Source organism: Hemicordylus capensis, chromosome 1, assembly GCF_027244095.1.
Source record: "Hemicordylus capensis ecotype Gifberg chromosome 1, rHemCap1.1.pri, whole genome shotgun sequence".
Lineage (NCBI taxonomy): Eukaryota > Metazoa > Chordata > Lepidosauria > Squamata > Cordylidae > Hemicordylus > Hemicordylus capensis.
The window spans coordinates 411,693,178-411,709,695 of record NC_069657.1 but is presented as its reverse complement, the minus strand read 5'-3'; the positions used below and the strand labels follow the sequence as shown (position 1 = coordinate 411,709,695).

Here is a 16,518-nt window from a genome sequence, read left to right as displayed (position 1 = left end):
TATGAATATTTGATTATTTCATTTGCAAGGTTTAAAGTGTAGTAGAACACCAAGAAAATGTCATGGACAATAAATGGAGCCCATGGTCCTCCAGTTCAGCTGTGAAGAAGTTTGGCTTGGGTTGCCATTGATTTCTCAGAGTAGATTTCTTTAATCAAGTTTACCTTTCTCTTGGGTCTAGAACCAGACTTAATCCAGCATTTATATTTGGCTTGCTACACATTTCTCTTTTGTGGACAGAAGTACCTTAGCACACAGCAGTGGCTAAGAATCCGACAACAGTGCATTCATGTCATTTCATACAGTAACTGGGATCTTCATACTAAATTAGTCTCTCTGTAGCATAAAAACAATTGTCATCTGAAGACTAGGGATGTTAACTGAAATGGTGGGGGCTGGTTCAAAGGCGGGGGTGGGATAACTTTAAGGGCAGGGGATGGTGTACTTAACCCTCCCTCCACTTCCCCCCGACCAGCGCTCACTTGAAAACCAGTCTGGCGGGGTGGCAGCATACCTCCCTGCCCCACTGTCCGCTCTTCGGACCAGAAATAGGCGAAAGTAGCTTGCATCCGTGCGCATGAAGACCAAAAGTTAATCACGCAGATACATGAATAGCCTAGTGTTATACTAATAATGTTGTCCTCTCCTTCTAGATCAGATGTTGTCCAGTTTGGATCCAGCATATACATTAAAGTGGCGGAAATACCTTCATCTGAAGTCATGTTTCTATATGGCCTATGTGAGTATTCAGTTGTAGATTTATAACTATTTACTAGGGTCTATTTACCCTAGTAAATGTAGCAGCATTTATCTTGTACAACACTTCACAAAAGCTTCCAGTGGAGCAAACAATAAAAATGCAGTATGCTGTTTCCTAATAAGGATGTGTGGTAGTAAATAGGGGTGTGCACGGTTCGGATTTCCCCCGGTCCGGCACGGGGGGGACTGTTACTTTAAGGCGGTGGTGGTAGTACTCCCCCCACCACCACCACCGCCGCTTTCCCCCTCCAGTACTGGTCCTTTTAAAAATCTTGGGGCGGCAGAGTTCCTCCCTGCCGCCCCTGCCCCCGTCGTTGTCCTTCAAAGCCTTTCACGGAGTAGAGCTAGCGGCGCGCATGCGCCCTTGGCAGCGCGCTCGCTTGTCTCTGTTGCTGGCATGCGCGCCGCTAGCTCTACTCCGTGAAAGGCTTTGAAGGACAACAACGGGGGCAGGGGCGGCAGGGAGGAATTCTGCCGCCCCAAGAAGATTTTTAAAAGGACCAGCGCTGGAGGGGGAAGAGCGGCGGTGGGGGGGAGAGTACTACCCCCCCTTAAAGCTACATGCCCCCGCCCATCCGAACTTCCGGACCGCTGGACTTCCGAACCAGTCTGGAGGTCTTTTACAGTGTGCCTGAACCGAACCATGAACACTACTAGTAGTAAAGCAGAAGAGAGGCTCATTTCAATACACACCCATCTCTTTTTCAGTGGGATCGTTAGTGTTTTAAACAAGTTTCCCCCCCAAAAGGAGTGTTTTAGCTACCAAACCACAAAAAGCAAAGGGATCTTAAAAACACAAGAACAGCCCTGCTGGATCAGGCCCAAGGCCTATCTAGTCCAGCATCCTACCAGATGCCTCTGAGAAGCCCACAGGCCAGAAGTGAGGATATTTATTTATTTATTTATTTATTATATTTCTATATATAATGCCATCTCTCCTGCTGTTGCTCCCCTGCAACTGGTATTTAGAGGCATCTTGCCTCAATGACTGTAGGAAGTGGCTTATAGCCACCTGACTAGTAACCATTGATAGACCTGTACTCCATGAATTTATCTAAGCCCCTTTTAAAGCCACCCAAGCTACTGGCCATCACCACATCAGGTGGCAGAGAATTCCATAGATTAATTATGCGCTGTGTGAAAAAGTATTTCCTTTTGTGGATTCTAAATTTCCTGACTTTAAGTTTCATAGGACGACCCCTGGTTCTAGTGTTGTGAGAGAGGGAGAAAATATTCTCTCTGTCCATTCTCTCTACTCCATGCATAACTTTATACAGCTCTATCATGTCTCCCCATAGTTGCCTCTTTTCCAAACTTAAAAGCCCCAGATGCTATAGCCTTGCCTCATAAGAAAGGTTCTCCAGGCCCCTGATCATCCTGCTTGTACTTTTCTGCATCTTTTCAATTTCTACAATGTCTTTCTTAAGATACAGTGATCAGAACTAAACACAATACTTGAAATGTAGCTGCACCATAGATTTGTTTAAGGGCATTATAATACTAGCATTTTTATTTTCAGTCCTCTTCTTAATGATCCCTAGCATGGAATTTGCCTTTTTTACTGATGCCGCACACTGAGTTGACATTTCAAGGAGCTGTCCACCATGACCCCTAGATCTCTGTCCTGGTCATTCTCTGACAGCTCAGACCCTATCAGTGTATATGTGAAGCTGGGGTTTTTTGTCCCAATATGTATCGCTTTACACTTGCTTACTAAACTACATCTTCCATTGCCACTACCCTAGTTTGAAAAGATTCTTTTGGAGCTCCTCACAATCTATCTTGGATCTTACTACCCTGAATAGTTTCATGTCTTCTGCAAATTTGGCCACTTCAGTGCTTACCCCAACTTCTAGATCATTTATGAACAAGTTAAAGATCATTGGTCCCAGTACAGATCCCTGCGGGACCCCACTTCTTCTCTCCATTGTGAAAACTATCTATTTATTCCTACCCTCTTTTTCCTGTCCTTCAACCAGTTATTAATTCACACATGAATCTGTCCCCTTATCCCATGACTGCTAAGTTTTACTCAAGAGCCTTTGGTAGGGAGCTTTATCAAAAGTTTTTGCAAGTCCAGATATACTGTGTCAGCTAGATCACCTTTATCCACATGCCTGTTGACACAAAGAACTCCAAAAGGTTAGTGAGGCAAGACTTGCCTTTGCAGAAGCCATGCTGGTTCTCCTTCAGCAAGGCCAATTCTTCTATATGTTTAACAATTTTGTCCTTAAGTATTATTTCCATCAATTTATCTGGCACAGGAGTTAAACTTACTGGCCTGTAGTTTCTCACATCCCCACTGGATCTCTTTTTTAAAATGGGAGTTACATTAGCTACTTTCCAGTCCTCTGGTACACAGTAAGAATGTGCACGGAACCGTTCAGCTCTCCATTCTAGGAGCGTTGAACCGGTTCTGGCAACTGGCGTTCGAACCAGTTAGGAGGGGGCAGGGGGGTTGCTTTAAGGGGCAGGGAAGAAGCTGCCTTCCTGAAAGCCCCCACCCCACTGCTTCCCCCCACTAGCACTCTTCCAAAAAGCAGGAGCGTAGGGCTGCAGCGTGCCTCCTTGCAGCCAGGATCATGTCATCACGTAAATGCCCCCTGCTCTTCCGGGAGTGCAGAGAACCAGTTCTGTGCACATCATTAGTACATAGACTAATCGTAAGGACAAGTTATGTATTAATGCTAGGAGATCAGCAATTTCACATTTGAGTTCTTTCAGAAGGGTAGATGTCATCTGGCCCTGGCAATTTGTTAATTTTTAATTTTTCAAGACAGTTAGAACATCCTCTCTCATCACCTCCAATTGGCCCATTTATTCTGCCTCCAAGCCTCAGAAGATCAGTTCTGGAGCAGGTATATGCTCAGTATACTCCGCTGTGAAGGGAGATGCAAAGAAATAATTCAGCTTCTCTGCTATCTCCTTATTCTCCTTAATAAACCCTTTCATGCCCTCATCACCTAAAGGTCCAACTGCCTTCCTGGCAAGTTTTCTGCTTCTGATATATTTAAAGAGGTTTCTGTTATTTCCCTTGACACTTCCAGCTATATGCTCCTCAAACTCTCTTTTTGCATCCCTTATTGTCTCCTTACACTTCTTTTGCCAGAGTTTGTCTTCCTTTCTGTTCTCTTCATTTGGGCAGGACTTCCATTTTCTGAAGGAAGTCTTCTTCCCTTGAATAGCTTCCCCGACTTTACATATTAGCCATGCTGGTGTTGTCTTGAACTTGGTAGTATCTTTTCTCTGTTTTGGTATACATTCCAACTGAGCTTCTATTATTGTCTTCAGTTACTTTATATACTTCTGTGCATATCTATTGGTGAGATTGCCAGGTTGCAACATCAACAACTGTCCTTTATCTTAATACTGTCATAGTAGCAGGAGATGTTGCCACCACTCTGCCTTAAGAACATAAGAACAGCCCTGCTGGATCAGGCTCAAGGCATGTGTAGTGTCCTGTTTTACACAGTGGCCTTCTGCCCTATTTCTCTCTAGGTCCTGGCACTAACCTTTCTCCCATTTGCTTTTCTCCCAATGGGATTTTAATTTTGTTCCTTTCTGTTGCATGTTGAACTTATTTGATCTTTACTTTCTCCCACCAGGCTTTCTGCTACCATGGTCAAACCCTCCTGGCCAGTGATAAATGTGGAGAAGCTATTAGATCTCTACAAGAATCAGAGAAATGTAAGTGGAGTGACTTTATCCTTATCTAGAATCTGTCTTCTAGAAAAGATCAAAATGTCTCTGGATTTCCACACATCAAAACCCTTTGAACTGTGTGTTTGATATACTGGTTAAAAAGCATTACATTTCATTGAGTTTGAACATAATGGGGAAATGTGTCTCATTCATTCTCCTCTTCTGTGCACAAAAGAGGCATTGGGCAGAGAGGAGCTATAGGGGAAGGCATGGTTTATACTGGAGTGGGAGCTACCTTTCTTTTTTTAAAACCAGAATTCCAAGGTCCACCAACTGTAGCCAGGTGGAAATAGTGTCTAGGTATAGGTGGGCATGAACTTATAATTAAAGAAAAGGTATTTCTGAGCATGTGCTGAGCACTGTTCCTTCTAAGGTGTGTGGCTGCGCTCCTGAGCAGAACTGTCTAGCCCTCAACTCACTTAATTTCAGTAACCACGCAGTCTTGGCCTCTCACACTGCTCTGCAGTGGTTGCTTGTGTCCTGCCACAGTGCCTCTTGGCTTCTGTAATGATCAGACTCCCCTCCCCCTAAAGAGTTAACTGGAAGTGAACCCTTTTTTGACTGACAGGCTGGTGAACTCCAGGGCTCAACCAATCAGCACACCAGGTAAGTGGGACCTAGAGAGCTGTTGCCAGGAAGAAGGGGGTTCTTTGTTAGAAAGAAGCTAGGTGGGAGGTGCTGAGAAGGACATGAGGCCATGGAGGTTGGCTGCTGGAGGATGACTGCAGCTCTTACAAGATAGAACTGCAGGGGCTTGATTCTCAACTAGAGTTTGGTGAGTTCAAGGAAAAAGGAAGGCAAGGCTGGTGGCTTTGGAAGTTTAGGGCAGGAGAAAGTGGTTTAGTAAGAGTTTGCGTTAGAATTTCTATTTCTTTGGAGTATGTGCTTTTTCATATTCCTGATAGTGTTCTATTATTGTTTACCTGTAACGTAATTAAAATAAAGAAATACTAGCCTACGCTCATCCTACCCAGGGCGTTGCAAAAGACTCTATAAACATTTAAGTGTGCATTAAGACAACCTATTTTTGTAACCTACTAAGTATTTTTAACTGTATTTAAAAGCTGAGAAAGCCTCAGATAGAAGCAGTCTGTAGTAATTGAATAAAACTGGTGAGTTTTTTAAAGTTCTTTTCAAGCCTCTCCGAGTTTATTTTTAACTCAGGAAGGGGGGGGCAAAGGGAGGGTTTCTCTGGTGCAAACACGTCCTCAAACATTCAGCAGCTATCAGTTTTCTCACCACGTATAGGCTTGCACGTGGAAGATTTTTGTACTTATCCAATAATAGCATAAAGAGAGTTTCCCCTGAGATTCCACCCCAAGCCCAGGGAGGTTCAAGCCCTGTCGATAGGAGGTGTGGTGGCAGCAGGATTTTGAACCTACCAATAATACAGAATAGTTCTAGGAGAAGCCTAGCCAGGCAGCTTAAGCAGGGATGATACAGCATTTCTTTCCCGCACGTGAGCTTGCTCTGAGACAAAGGCTTTAATCTGCTACAGCTTCTCTCTCATCCGTCAAGGTGGCACCCATGCTATTGCTGCTGAGGCGGCATTGTTGGAACAGCAGTGGCAGCCACTTTTGCCCACTGTGAGAGGAACGGAGCAGGGACACAGCAAGCCAAGGTGGGAGGGAGGAGAGGCACCAGGGCCAGGCCAGAACAATTGAACTTTGCACCCCCAGATGGCAAGAAGCAAGTTGCACTGATTTCAATAACATGTATTTCCAAGCTGTGCAACCAGAACCTGTTATAGGGTTGCAGAACAGCTTGGAATACATGTTACTAAACACGCCTTTGTGCATGTTTACTCAGAAGTAAGCTCCACTAACTTCAGTAGGGTTTACTTTCAGGCAAGTGTGCATTCCTGTCAGGGCCATCCTTAGGGCAGGGCCATCCTTAGGGCGGGGCTACCGAGCTGGCACAAGCCCCGCTCTTGGCACACTGCAGTGCAGCCTGGACTAGAACTCTGCTCTTTGTTTCGTCTGGGAGAGAAGGGAAGGTCTTGTTGATGATCCAGAAGACACAGTCGTAGCTCTGCCGGGAGGTGAGTTTCCCCTGGGGTTGAGCCCTGTGACGTGCTAGTAGGGCTCAGAGATCTCCGCTCTGAAGCGTATTGAGCCTTAAGACCGGAGTGCTGTGTCGTCATCAGGATTTGGAGGCCAGCTTTGAAAGGCAAACAATGCTATTTCCAAAGATGGAAGCAACAGCACTTTTCTTGCTAGTAATTCAGCACCGGGAGTCCCTGTGGTGACTCCTAGATTCCCTCCTCTCCTGCCATTCCTCTCCTCTGTTCCCCAAGCGATTGCAATTTCTGGAACTGCCCATAATGCATCAAGTGTGTGATTGAACCTCAGATCAACTGCAGCGCAAGCATTTCATACACCCAACACGATAGTTCACACATTGCTTTGTATGCATGTACAACAGTAAGCACAATCTTAACCTACATTTGAAGGGTCCAGTCCCTGGGTTCACTCTTTTAAAAAATGAATACATCTACAGTCATTCACATAAAAATGGGTATAGGTGTACAGGCAGTTGTATGAATGTACAGTGTAATGTTTGATTAGCCTTACATACTTAGGAAGATGAACTTTGTGGCATGCAAATAGACTCCTGAAGTCATCTGCCCCCACTTTATGGTACTTTTTCACTTCTAATTATGGTAGGAGAATGAATCAAAGGCTGCCTGAAAACATGCTTAAGATTTAAATCAATGTGTAGTACTCTGAATTTATATAGAATCCAAGATGCACTGTGGCCAGAATAAGTTAAGATCTTGCTTTTAAAATGTTGTTTTTAAAATCAATATTTTAAAAGCAACATTTGCATACTAATTGTTTTCATAGAGTGGCTTTAGATGCCACATGTCTTATAAAACTTTCAGAATAGATGTTTCTACTCCATAAAACATACTCTCAACTGTAACTATAACGTTTCCCTTACTGCAGTTGATGGTGCCCACTTCCCGGTGTCTGCCTTCAAAGTGGTCACTAAAAAAGTGTTACCTCTCAGGGTACGGGCACAAGGTTTTTTTCATGCCCATTCTGTTAATTTTAGATCCTGCTCAGGTTGAATCGGAAAGGCCCCACTCAGAATTCACATGTGCACACACTGCCTTGATACTGCCGCCCAGAACAACACTCATTCCGCACACATGAAAAAAAATTAGAGGGAACACTAGTGCCGAGTCCAGGATTTTTTTGTTCTCATTTCCTTAAAAGTGCTTGAACTGTGCTTCGAACCGCAGTTTGGGCACATCCCTACTTGGAGCAATTTTTAAAAGATTCATGTAATTATTGAACACTGATATTATCGAGCACTGTGTGAGAGCTGCATGTATTGTAAATACAGTGGTCCCTCTACTTACGAAATTAATCCGTTCTGAATGCACATTTGTAAGTCGAAAAGTTCGTAAGTCAAAAAGCGGTTTCCCATAGGAATGCATTAGGAACGGATTAATGCGTTCCGGAGCCTAGAAAAAAGACCCAGACCCCCAGTAAGGCTTGCAAACTGCACAGGAACATTTCTTTTCAAGAATAAACAGGCAGTAAACAGGCAGGCAAGTCAAGGAAACCGCATGTAAAATTCGTAAGTCGAGGAAACCCCATCTAAAAATTTGTAAGTCGAAAAAACTGCATCTAAAACCGGATCTAAAACTGCCGTTTGTAACTCGAAAAATACTTATGTCGAGTAGTTCATAAGTCGAGGGACCACTGTACAGTAAATGGTAAACAAGTATTAAACTTTACTAAAACTTGATCCTTGCTTCGGCAGCACATATACTCAAATTGGAACACTAAAGCTTGCACAAAGAATAGTAACTAAAGAGTATGGTCTCACTTGTTTTCTTTTGAAGTTTACACCAAGGCTGAAGCATTGTGCAAAGAATATGGTGAAACCAAAGGGGCTGGGACTACAGCTAAGCCTTCTGGCCACCTCTTCTTTAGGAAATTGGGAAGCCTGGTGAAAAATACTTTAGAAAAATGCCAGCGAGAGAATGGATTCATGTAAGTATATTTAATCTCCTCAGTGTTTTTCTTAAACACAAGTTTTAGTCTTTTAAAAAAGAGCAAGCAAAAGATTAACAACCAAATCCTAAACACATTAGCTAAGAAATCAATCTCTCTGGGTTCAGTTGGATTTACTTACTAGTGATAGTTATAAATGAGCATATGAAGTTTGACAGCCATTTGGTATAGCTGAAATTCCAGAGTAAGCCATTTTGTTCGTTTCTTAACAAGAGCAACACTTCAGCAGTGAAATAAAACAGCTCGGGGAGTGGGGGAGGGGATTGTGAAATCTTAAATTCTGGGTGCTTTCAAGATGTGCTTTTGTGAGGAAGATCTTCATTATAGTACAGCTGAATTTATGGGAAGGGCTAAGTCAGATGACCCAATGAACCTTTTGCAATTCTGTGATTCTACACTAACTGACACTCAGCCAATTTGCTCTGGAGGCGAATATCTGTATTCTACATGGGAAATTTTCTTCCTTGGTAGCAAAGAAGGCTATTATACATTCTTGAGACCTTGTTGTGGGACACTGATACTCACTAGTCAAAGAAGATTCTGGAACATCTGCTGTTTAGTTGTCTTGGCAAGGTTTCTTTAAGGTTCTGCATCTATACTATCATAATAAGACTGTGTGCACGTAAAACAAGCAGAGCAAGAGGAAGTGTTGTGAACCTATTAAAAGTCCCGTCCCCCCCGCTTTCCACACATCCCGTTAATCCCTGTATCATTTAATAAGTCAAAGGGGCGCTCAGGAATCAGTTCTTTTAATTAGGGTCTACATATGATGCACTTTACTTGGCTATTGTGCACCTCGGATAACTTTCAAATAAGAATACTATTGGAGTGAAGTAGAGCAGGCTCCATTCTATGTGTATCCCAAGTGCACTGGCCAACATCCAGATTAAAAGTTGAGTGAGGGAAACATATGAAGCTGCCATATACTGAGTGAGACCATTGGTCTATCTAGCTCAGTATTGTCTTCACAGACTGGCAGCGGCTTCTCCAAGGTTGCAGGCAGGAATCTCTCTCAGCCCTATCTTGGAGATGCCAAGGAGGGAACTTGGAACCTAGATGCTCTTCCCAGAGCGGCTCCATCCCCTCAGGGGAATATCTTAACAGTGCTCACACTTCTAGTCTCCCATTCATATGCAACCAGGGCGGACCCTGCTTAGCTAAGGGGACTAGTCATACTTGCTACCACAAGACCAGCTCTCCTCTTAAGAGGGGAATGCTTCTGCTCTCACACACAGAGGGGAGGGGCAATTTTCGGCATTCCCCATTACCTCTTCAGTCTTCTTTGTCTCCCAAATACATGTCCCTTATGGTTCCCCAACCCACAGGGACATATTTTTGGGAGGCAAAGGCCAGTTGCAAAGGTAAGAGTGGACTGTTGAATACTGCCCCTCTCCTCCATGCGTGAGCAGAAGTATTCCCCTTGCAGAACTCTCAGCCTGGATGTTGGCAATGTGTTTGGCACCTGCCATATTTATGAAAATAATGTGTAAATTGTGACCTGCATGCAGTTAAATCATGCATCTAAGGCTGGGGATGGTTGGTGCCAGTCTAAATTAGCTCAACAAGAAAACTAGGAGACTGCTAATGCTGAAAACAATTTTATTTTAGCTACTTCCAGAAAATCCCCCCAGAGGCTCCCCAGCTGGAGCTGAAGGCAAACTATGGTTTGGTTGAGCCTGTTCCTTTTGAGTTTCCTGCTCTGCATGCACACTGGACTCCGGAATCCCTTGCTGCATTTGATCTCACCAAAAGACCCAAAGAGGACAGTGTAAGATTAATCATTCTTGCTCCTCCACCACCCCAATTTTATCCCGTGTTCTTCTTTCTTCTGCATTATCTCTCTTTCCTTTTCAATTGAAGAAGAATGGCAATGAGAGAGAATAGTTTTGTGAAAGCTTGGATTTGTGTGTTGAGCATCTTTGCCAGCTCCCCAAAGCTTTCTGCATGAAAGATTGCCCGACTGCAATGGTTTTTAAAAGATGGCTTAAGACCAGTATCAATTCTGCAGCTACAGGTCTAAATTTATAGTTCCTTCTTGCAAAGGAAAAATTGAGTCACTATTTCTGTCTTGATTCTAAAATCTGCCTTGCTAATAGCAGTATCTCTTTTTAAAGTGATGACCAGTAACTACATATACATGTTTCTCCTTTCTCCATTTTTCTTTTTTTCTTTTTTGCAGGCAAAACCAAAAGAAGAAGAAGTTAAGCCTGTGAAAGAGCCAGATATAAAGCCTCAAAAAGACACTGGTTGCCAGATCTCTTAAATTCCACAAGTGCTCTGAAATGACCCTTGTGAGCTGCATTTTGCCAACTCTGGGGTTTTATTGTCCATCCCCTTAGCTGACTCTTCTGGACTTTTTCATCCTAATAATGAATTTACAATTTTCCCTGTCCTGTAGATATCCTGCTTGATTGAGAGTGTGTGGCTGCATTTCAAAAGAAGTTTATTACAAGTGAAGAGAATAAAACTGGATTGGAAATAAGCTTATGATCTCAGTGTAGAAAGTGAGTGTTTAGGTGGACCAGCAAGACGTTTTAAAACGGATGATAGATGCAAGGGATGGGACAGAGGCAGAGTAGGGCTTGAAGAGTAGGAGAGACTGAACAAGAAGAAATTCCATGAAGGCCTTGAAGGTGCTGTGTAAAAACAGATTTGACTGAAATAAATAAGACCAGGATACCAGAGAAGTGGTACTGGAGCTACATTTCACGTCTAGAGAGTCACAGGAGAATCTAGCTCATAAACCATGTAATGAAATTGTAGGAGAAGAAAGTATTGCATCTTTTATTTAAATAGGATGTTCTAATGTAATTGTAGCCCTGGCAGGAGCCCAACTGATGCCATCGTTGTACTAAAATACTGCAAAAGAAATGCAAGTAGGGTGAGCGTTCAAATAATGTTTGACCTTGAAATCCTTTGACAGAAACAAAATGCTTATTTTGAGGGAGAGAGAGGTGCATGTATTGAGACTGGTTTGACCTGTGTGCCATAAGAACATGACAAAAATAAAACTATGGAAGAACTATACAACTAACTGAAGTTAAAACTCTCATAGATGAGCAACTACGCTGTTCTGTTACGGGTGGCCAGGACATTGGGAAAGAGTAATGCAGAGGAGACAAAATAGATGATTTATGAGGAGGGTGGGATGAAGCATTTCAACTACAGGATAAAACCTTGTGAGATAAACTAAGTTTCCTAGATTTGTCACGCGGGAATGAGTACGATCAGAAATGGATATACTGAACCAATCAAACCCAGTGCATTATGGGATAGGCCAGCAAATTTTATAACTGAAAGAATGATATTGGAGAATAAGAACATTGACTCTACTGTAAATAAAGCCAAGAGTCAGAAAAGAATGTGGTTACATTTCTCTTTATTCTGCCTGGGTTAAACCTCTTTGTTGGAACTTAAGCTTCTTAATAGACAGCCTCAAGAATTTAGTTTCAGCATACAAAGCAAAATAGCAAGAAGTGACCGGAGTCATTTTTTAAAAGGGGGGTTTCTATGTAGTTAAACACATCTCACAAAAGATAATTGCACTTCTCATAAAACTTGGTTTCCTTTCAGTTTTTCATCTTTTTATGATTGATGATTATTAATTCTTAGCTGAATTTTGAAACAAATAATGGGAACCTATGTGCTTTATGGAACTTTATCATGACTAGTAAGAAATGCAGTTAATACATGATTGGGATAATTAACACTCCATTCTGTATATTTATGAACTGAATTTGTATATATGGATGGCAATGTCTTCTGTAGATTATTTTGGCTTGCTTCCAGGACCTGTATCGGGTGACTATTTGAATAAGGTTATTTTAATGCAGTATGGTATCCACTTGGTAGAAATTCAAGTAGTTGCTTCAAGTAGTTACCATGTCATTTAAAAAGTTTTGTTTCAAATGTTGAGCTGTTAAAACTTGCTATGTGTCTGTCTCAGTGCAACTCTAATTTTCAGTTTCATTTAAAATAGCCCAAATGTGTTTGGATGACATTCTGCTGATTTGCAGCAAATTAGATAAAATAATAATGGAAATATGTTTGAATGTATGGAAACCTATATGAAAGTACTACATATAGTGAAGTCTTATTGGGTATATAAAAGTCTAGAGGATGCTCAGTAGTGACCAGTTGAGCCTCAGTAGCTTAACAGGCCTTTGAATGTATGGCACTAAAGAACTGTAATTATGTACTTGTTAGAGGCTCTGATGAGTAACACTTTAACCTAGTTTTTTTTTAACTACTTAATAAAATGCAGTGATTAAGAAGTGATTTGTAAACAACCAATCTATGAGTTGAAAGAAAATCAATCAAGCAGCTTAGTCCTATCCATGTGTATTCAAGTTAAGTCCATTCTGGTTTCAATGAGACTTATTCCATGTGAATATGGAGATTGCAAGCTTAATGTATTTTCGCTTACAGTTAATACCCCAGTGTTCTTGTTTCTTCTGGTACCCTTTTGTACTTCTCATCCGCTGAGTGTTTTCACTCACTTGTACACATGCCTTAGGTCCAGATATCCAGTGTTCTCAACCAATACTTTAAGAGGCTTTATCTGTAACTCTTTCCTGTTCTGTTTGGTCCTTCACTTTGAGGTGGTTCTTGGGCAGGGCTGCACAACTTCAGCCCTCCTGCAGATGTTGGCCTACAATCCCCATAATCCCTGGCTATTGGTCACTGTGGCTCAGGATTCTGGGGGTTGTAGTTCAAAAATAGCTGGAGGGCCTAAGTTGAGCAGGCCTGTTCTAGGGCCACTGCCAGATATTGTGCCAAGCGCTGTGGTCAGGGTTGTGATCACAGCTTATTATTTGTGGGGTGTATTGGATGTCCTTTATACTCATTAGTTCAGGGTTTCTTAACCTTGGGCCCCCAGACGTTGTTGGACTACAACTCCCATCACCCCCAGACATGGCCTTTATGTCAGAGGATGATGAGAGTTGAAGTCCAGCAACATTTGGGGGCCCACGGTTAAGAAACACTGCATTAGTTCATGGCTTTTTGAACTAGCATCTTTTTCTTTCTTGCTGTTCGGCTTCTTTCCGCTCATCAATGCCTGCTGAAGTAGGAAGCCCATTCCATGTCCCCCTTACTATTAAACACGTGTTACTTGGATGTCCATGTTTTCTAAATGCTTGCCAAAGCTTTCTACAAACCCAGCCACTCTACTTCGTTGAGTGCTTTGCTGCTTTTCTGTAGGAAGACTAATTCTATCTTTATCTGTCCAGAAGATTTTTCTTCTAGCATCATTGTAGTGCAGGGCTCCATAACATTAGCCTTCCAGCTGTTTTTGGACTACAACTCCCATCATTCCCAGCCACAGTGACCAATGGTCAGGGTTTATTGGAGTTGTAGCCCAACAACAGCTGGAAGGCCAAAATTGTGCAGCCCTGTCTAGTGAAGGTCGGGGATGGAGGGTGGTACTGTAGACATAGGAAGCTGCCATATACCGATTCAGACCCATTGATCACTCTAGCTCAGTATTGTCTACACAGACTGGCAGCGGCTTCCCCAAGGTTGTAGGCAAGAATCTCTCTCCGCCCTATCTTGGAGATGCCAGGGAAGGAACTTAGAACCTTCTGCATGCAAGCATGCAAGTGCTCTTCCCAGAGCAGTCCCATCCCCTAAAGGGAATATCTTAAGTGCTCACATATGAAGTCTCACATTCAGATGCAAACCAGGGAGGACCCTGCTTAGTAAAGGGGACAATTCATGCTTAATTCCATTTTATTTGTTTGTTATTTTTCCGTGTAAACCACCCTGAGCCATTTTTGGAAGGGTGGTATAGAAATCGAATAAATATTAATACCACAATACCAGCTCTCCTCCCACATGAACTCAAGCAGGTGCAGACCTGAGCAGTAAGTTGGATGGGAGACCACTACACTTTCAGCCCCATGTAAGAATGGAATAAATAATGGTGGGGCGGGGGAGCTAAGCACACACAGAACTACACACATGACTGAACCTATGCATGCTGGGGGAAACCCTACTTGGGTAATAAGTTTTGGCATTAAAGAAGTTTTCTTTTTCAAGCCTTGCCTGAATGCAGGTTGAGACGTGTGTCCCCATTAAATTCTCCCTTTGGGACTGTACTAGATATATCTCTTTGATCCCTTTTCCAAGTTTAAACAGCCTTTGAACTATAAGTATAACAACAATGTAGAATACATTAAACTGAAGAAATGCCAGGTTGTTGGCCTTGATTTCTCAAGGTTAGTCTCTTACCAGTATTTTGGCTTCGGTGTAGTGTAGTGAAGGTGGTGTGTTTTGTTTTGTTTTTTGCTGAGATCAGGATATGGTCTCAATTTTGCACTCCAAGGTGTGTAAGCATAGGTTTCTCTTTTGTAACTTGTTTTTGCCTTAGAGAGTTTATGATACTAATCAAAATCAATATGCCTTCCATTAAGTGCTTTCCTTTATTCACTCAGTGTAAAGGGATAAATGTTTTTCTGCTAAGAAAGAAGCAGGACACATTCATATCCTTCTGAATATTGGGCTGCTTTTCTTCATCCTCTCATAATCAAAGAGTAATATTCATTTTTTAAAAAAATGGGTCCGTAAAGCACCATGTACACTGATAATGAAAACCATGTACACAGATAACAAAAATGGCTAGCATATCCACATCACATAGGCTGTGATTCTTCAGTGGGTGGTTTCAATCCTGCTCCAATACAGTGGATCTGTGCAGGCTGTGCCTCTTTGGCTTATGTGCTCTGATGTCACAGATGGAATGGGCAGGCTTGGGCCAGGAAGCTGGGTGTCACTGAAGGTCTGAGAGTTGAAACTTTCGTTGAACTATGTAAATACTACCTATATGCCATGGCTTTTCATTGAGTGGCTGTGGAGCCTTTAGTTAAAGAATCCCTGGTCATATGCAGACTGCACTTTCTGCTTATGGTGCATGTGTGATAGAAACTTAGCATATCCAAGGTCTTTTTTGTGCAAGTGATTTTACTTTGACATGCAATAGCTAGCTTTCCATCCTTATACAGATACGCAATTCTATAAGCTTGATTTCTTCTTCAGATGTGAAGATCAATGGGGGTAGTAATTTTTCAGTGGAGAAACACCAACACAGCACTAGGGGCATCCAGACTTCTAGCATTCCACACCATGATGGAAGCGCTTTCCATGAACAGAAGGCGCTTCCATTGACCATGCACCACTCTGACAAAAGTTTGGATGCTGCCCACTGGCTACAGCAAGTAACATTCTAGCATGTAACATTCCAGTTCTTGGTTACATTGGTTACAGCAAGTAACCAACCAACATTGGTTACATTGGTTACAGCAAGTAACCAACTAGCATGTAACATTCCAGTTCACAAGATGAATATGCTTCCTAAATGTGCATTCTCTGACTTTAAAGTGAATTTCCACGTGCATTGAAAGATACAGGACCCATTTATGTATTCAGTGCAAATCACAGTATTGTTTGGGGTTTAGTTTTACACAAAGCAAGCAGCTGTAGATTAGTATATCACTGTAAAGACAACTTTGCACTTCTAGAGTCTTAATTCTGCATTTCAAGTACTGCATAATCCTTTAAATATCACATGCTCTTTGGTTGTACTGATAAAGAATGAAAACATACTTGGGCTTTATTAAAATGTTAAAACTGTATCAGTGTTGTTCTTACTGCAACTCACCCTGAGTGACTGAGCTAGAGCAAGTCCTAAATCAAAGCTAAGTTGTTTTGTGCTAAATTAATTTGTTACTAATGAGGTCAGTAAAGAAAGAGAGTGCTAGGGGTTCTCGATGTTTTTATTTGCCCCAGGTTTTTGCATATTGCCATCCAACCTTGTACATCACTGTAGTCTAAGGCTACAAGTCCTGGTCTTCTACACATGCAGCAGAATGTGGTGGAAGAAGAGTCTTAAAGTGGCAGCATGGATTGTATCAGTGTAGACCTAGGGTCCTTGAAGGGCTCCCAGTGATACTCAGAGCACTCCTGCTTGCCCATTCTGCAGCTGGGCTATTAGTTCCCCATCAAAGGGACTTGTAAAACTAGGGTAACCCTT

General features: G+C 42.3%; 1 protein-coding gene across 6 annotated transcripts in view; it reads left to right on the top strand.

Annotated features, from left to right (window-relative positions):
• Nucleotides 1-16,118, top strand: part of BROX (BRO1 domain and CAAX motif containing) — a 37,098-nt gene extending 20,980 nt beyond the window's left edge. For all 6 annotated transcript variants that reach the window (XM_053308502.1, XM_053308462.1, XM_053308473.1 and 3 more), the window contains 5 exons: nt 654-739; nt 4,365-4,446; nt 8,318-8,468; nt 10,098-10,257; nt 10,669-16,118. In XM_053308502.1, coding sequence (XP_053164477.1) covers nt 654-739; nt 4,365-4,446; nt 8,318-8,468; nt 10,098-10,257; nt 10,669-10,752 — 563 coding nt within the window. In that variant the 3' untranslated portion in view covers nt 10,753-16,118. The remainder of the gene's footprint in view (nt 1-653; nt 740-4,364; nt 4,447-8,317; nt 8,469-10,097; nt 10,258-10,668) is intronic.
• Nucleotides 16,119-16,518: the final 400 nt, after the last annotated feature.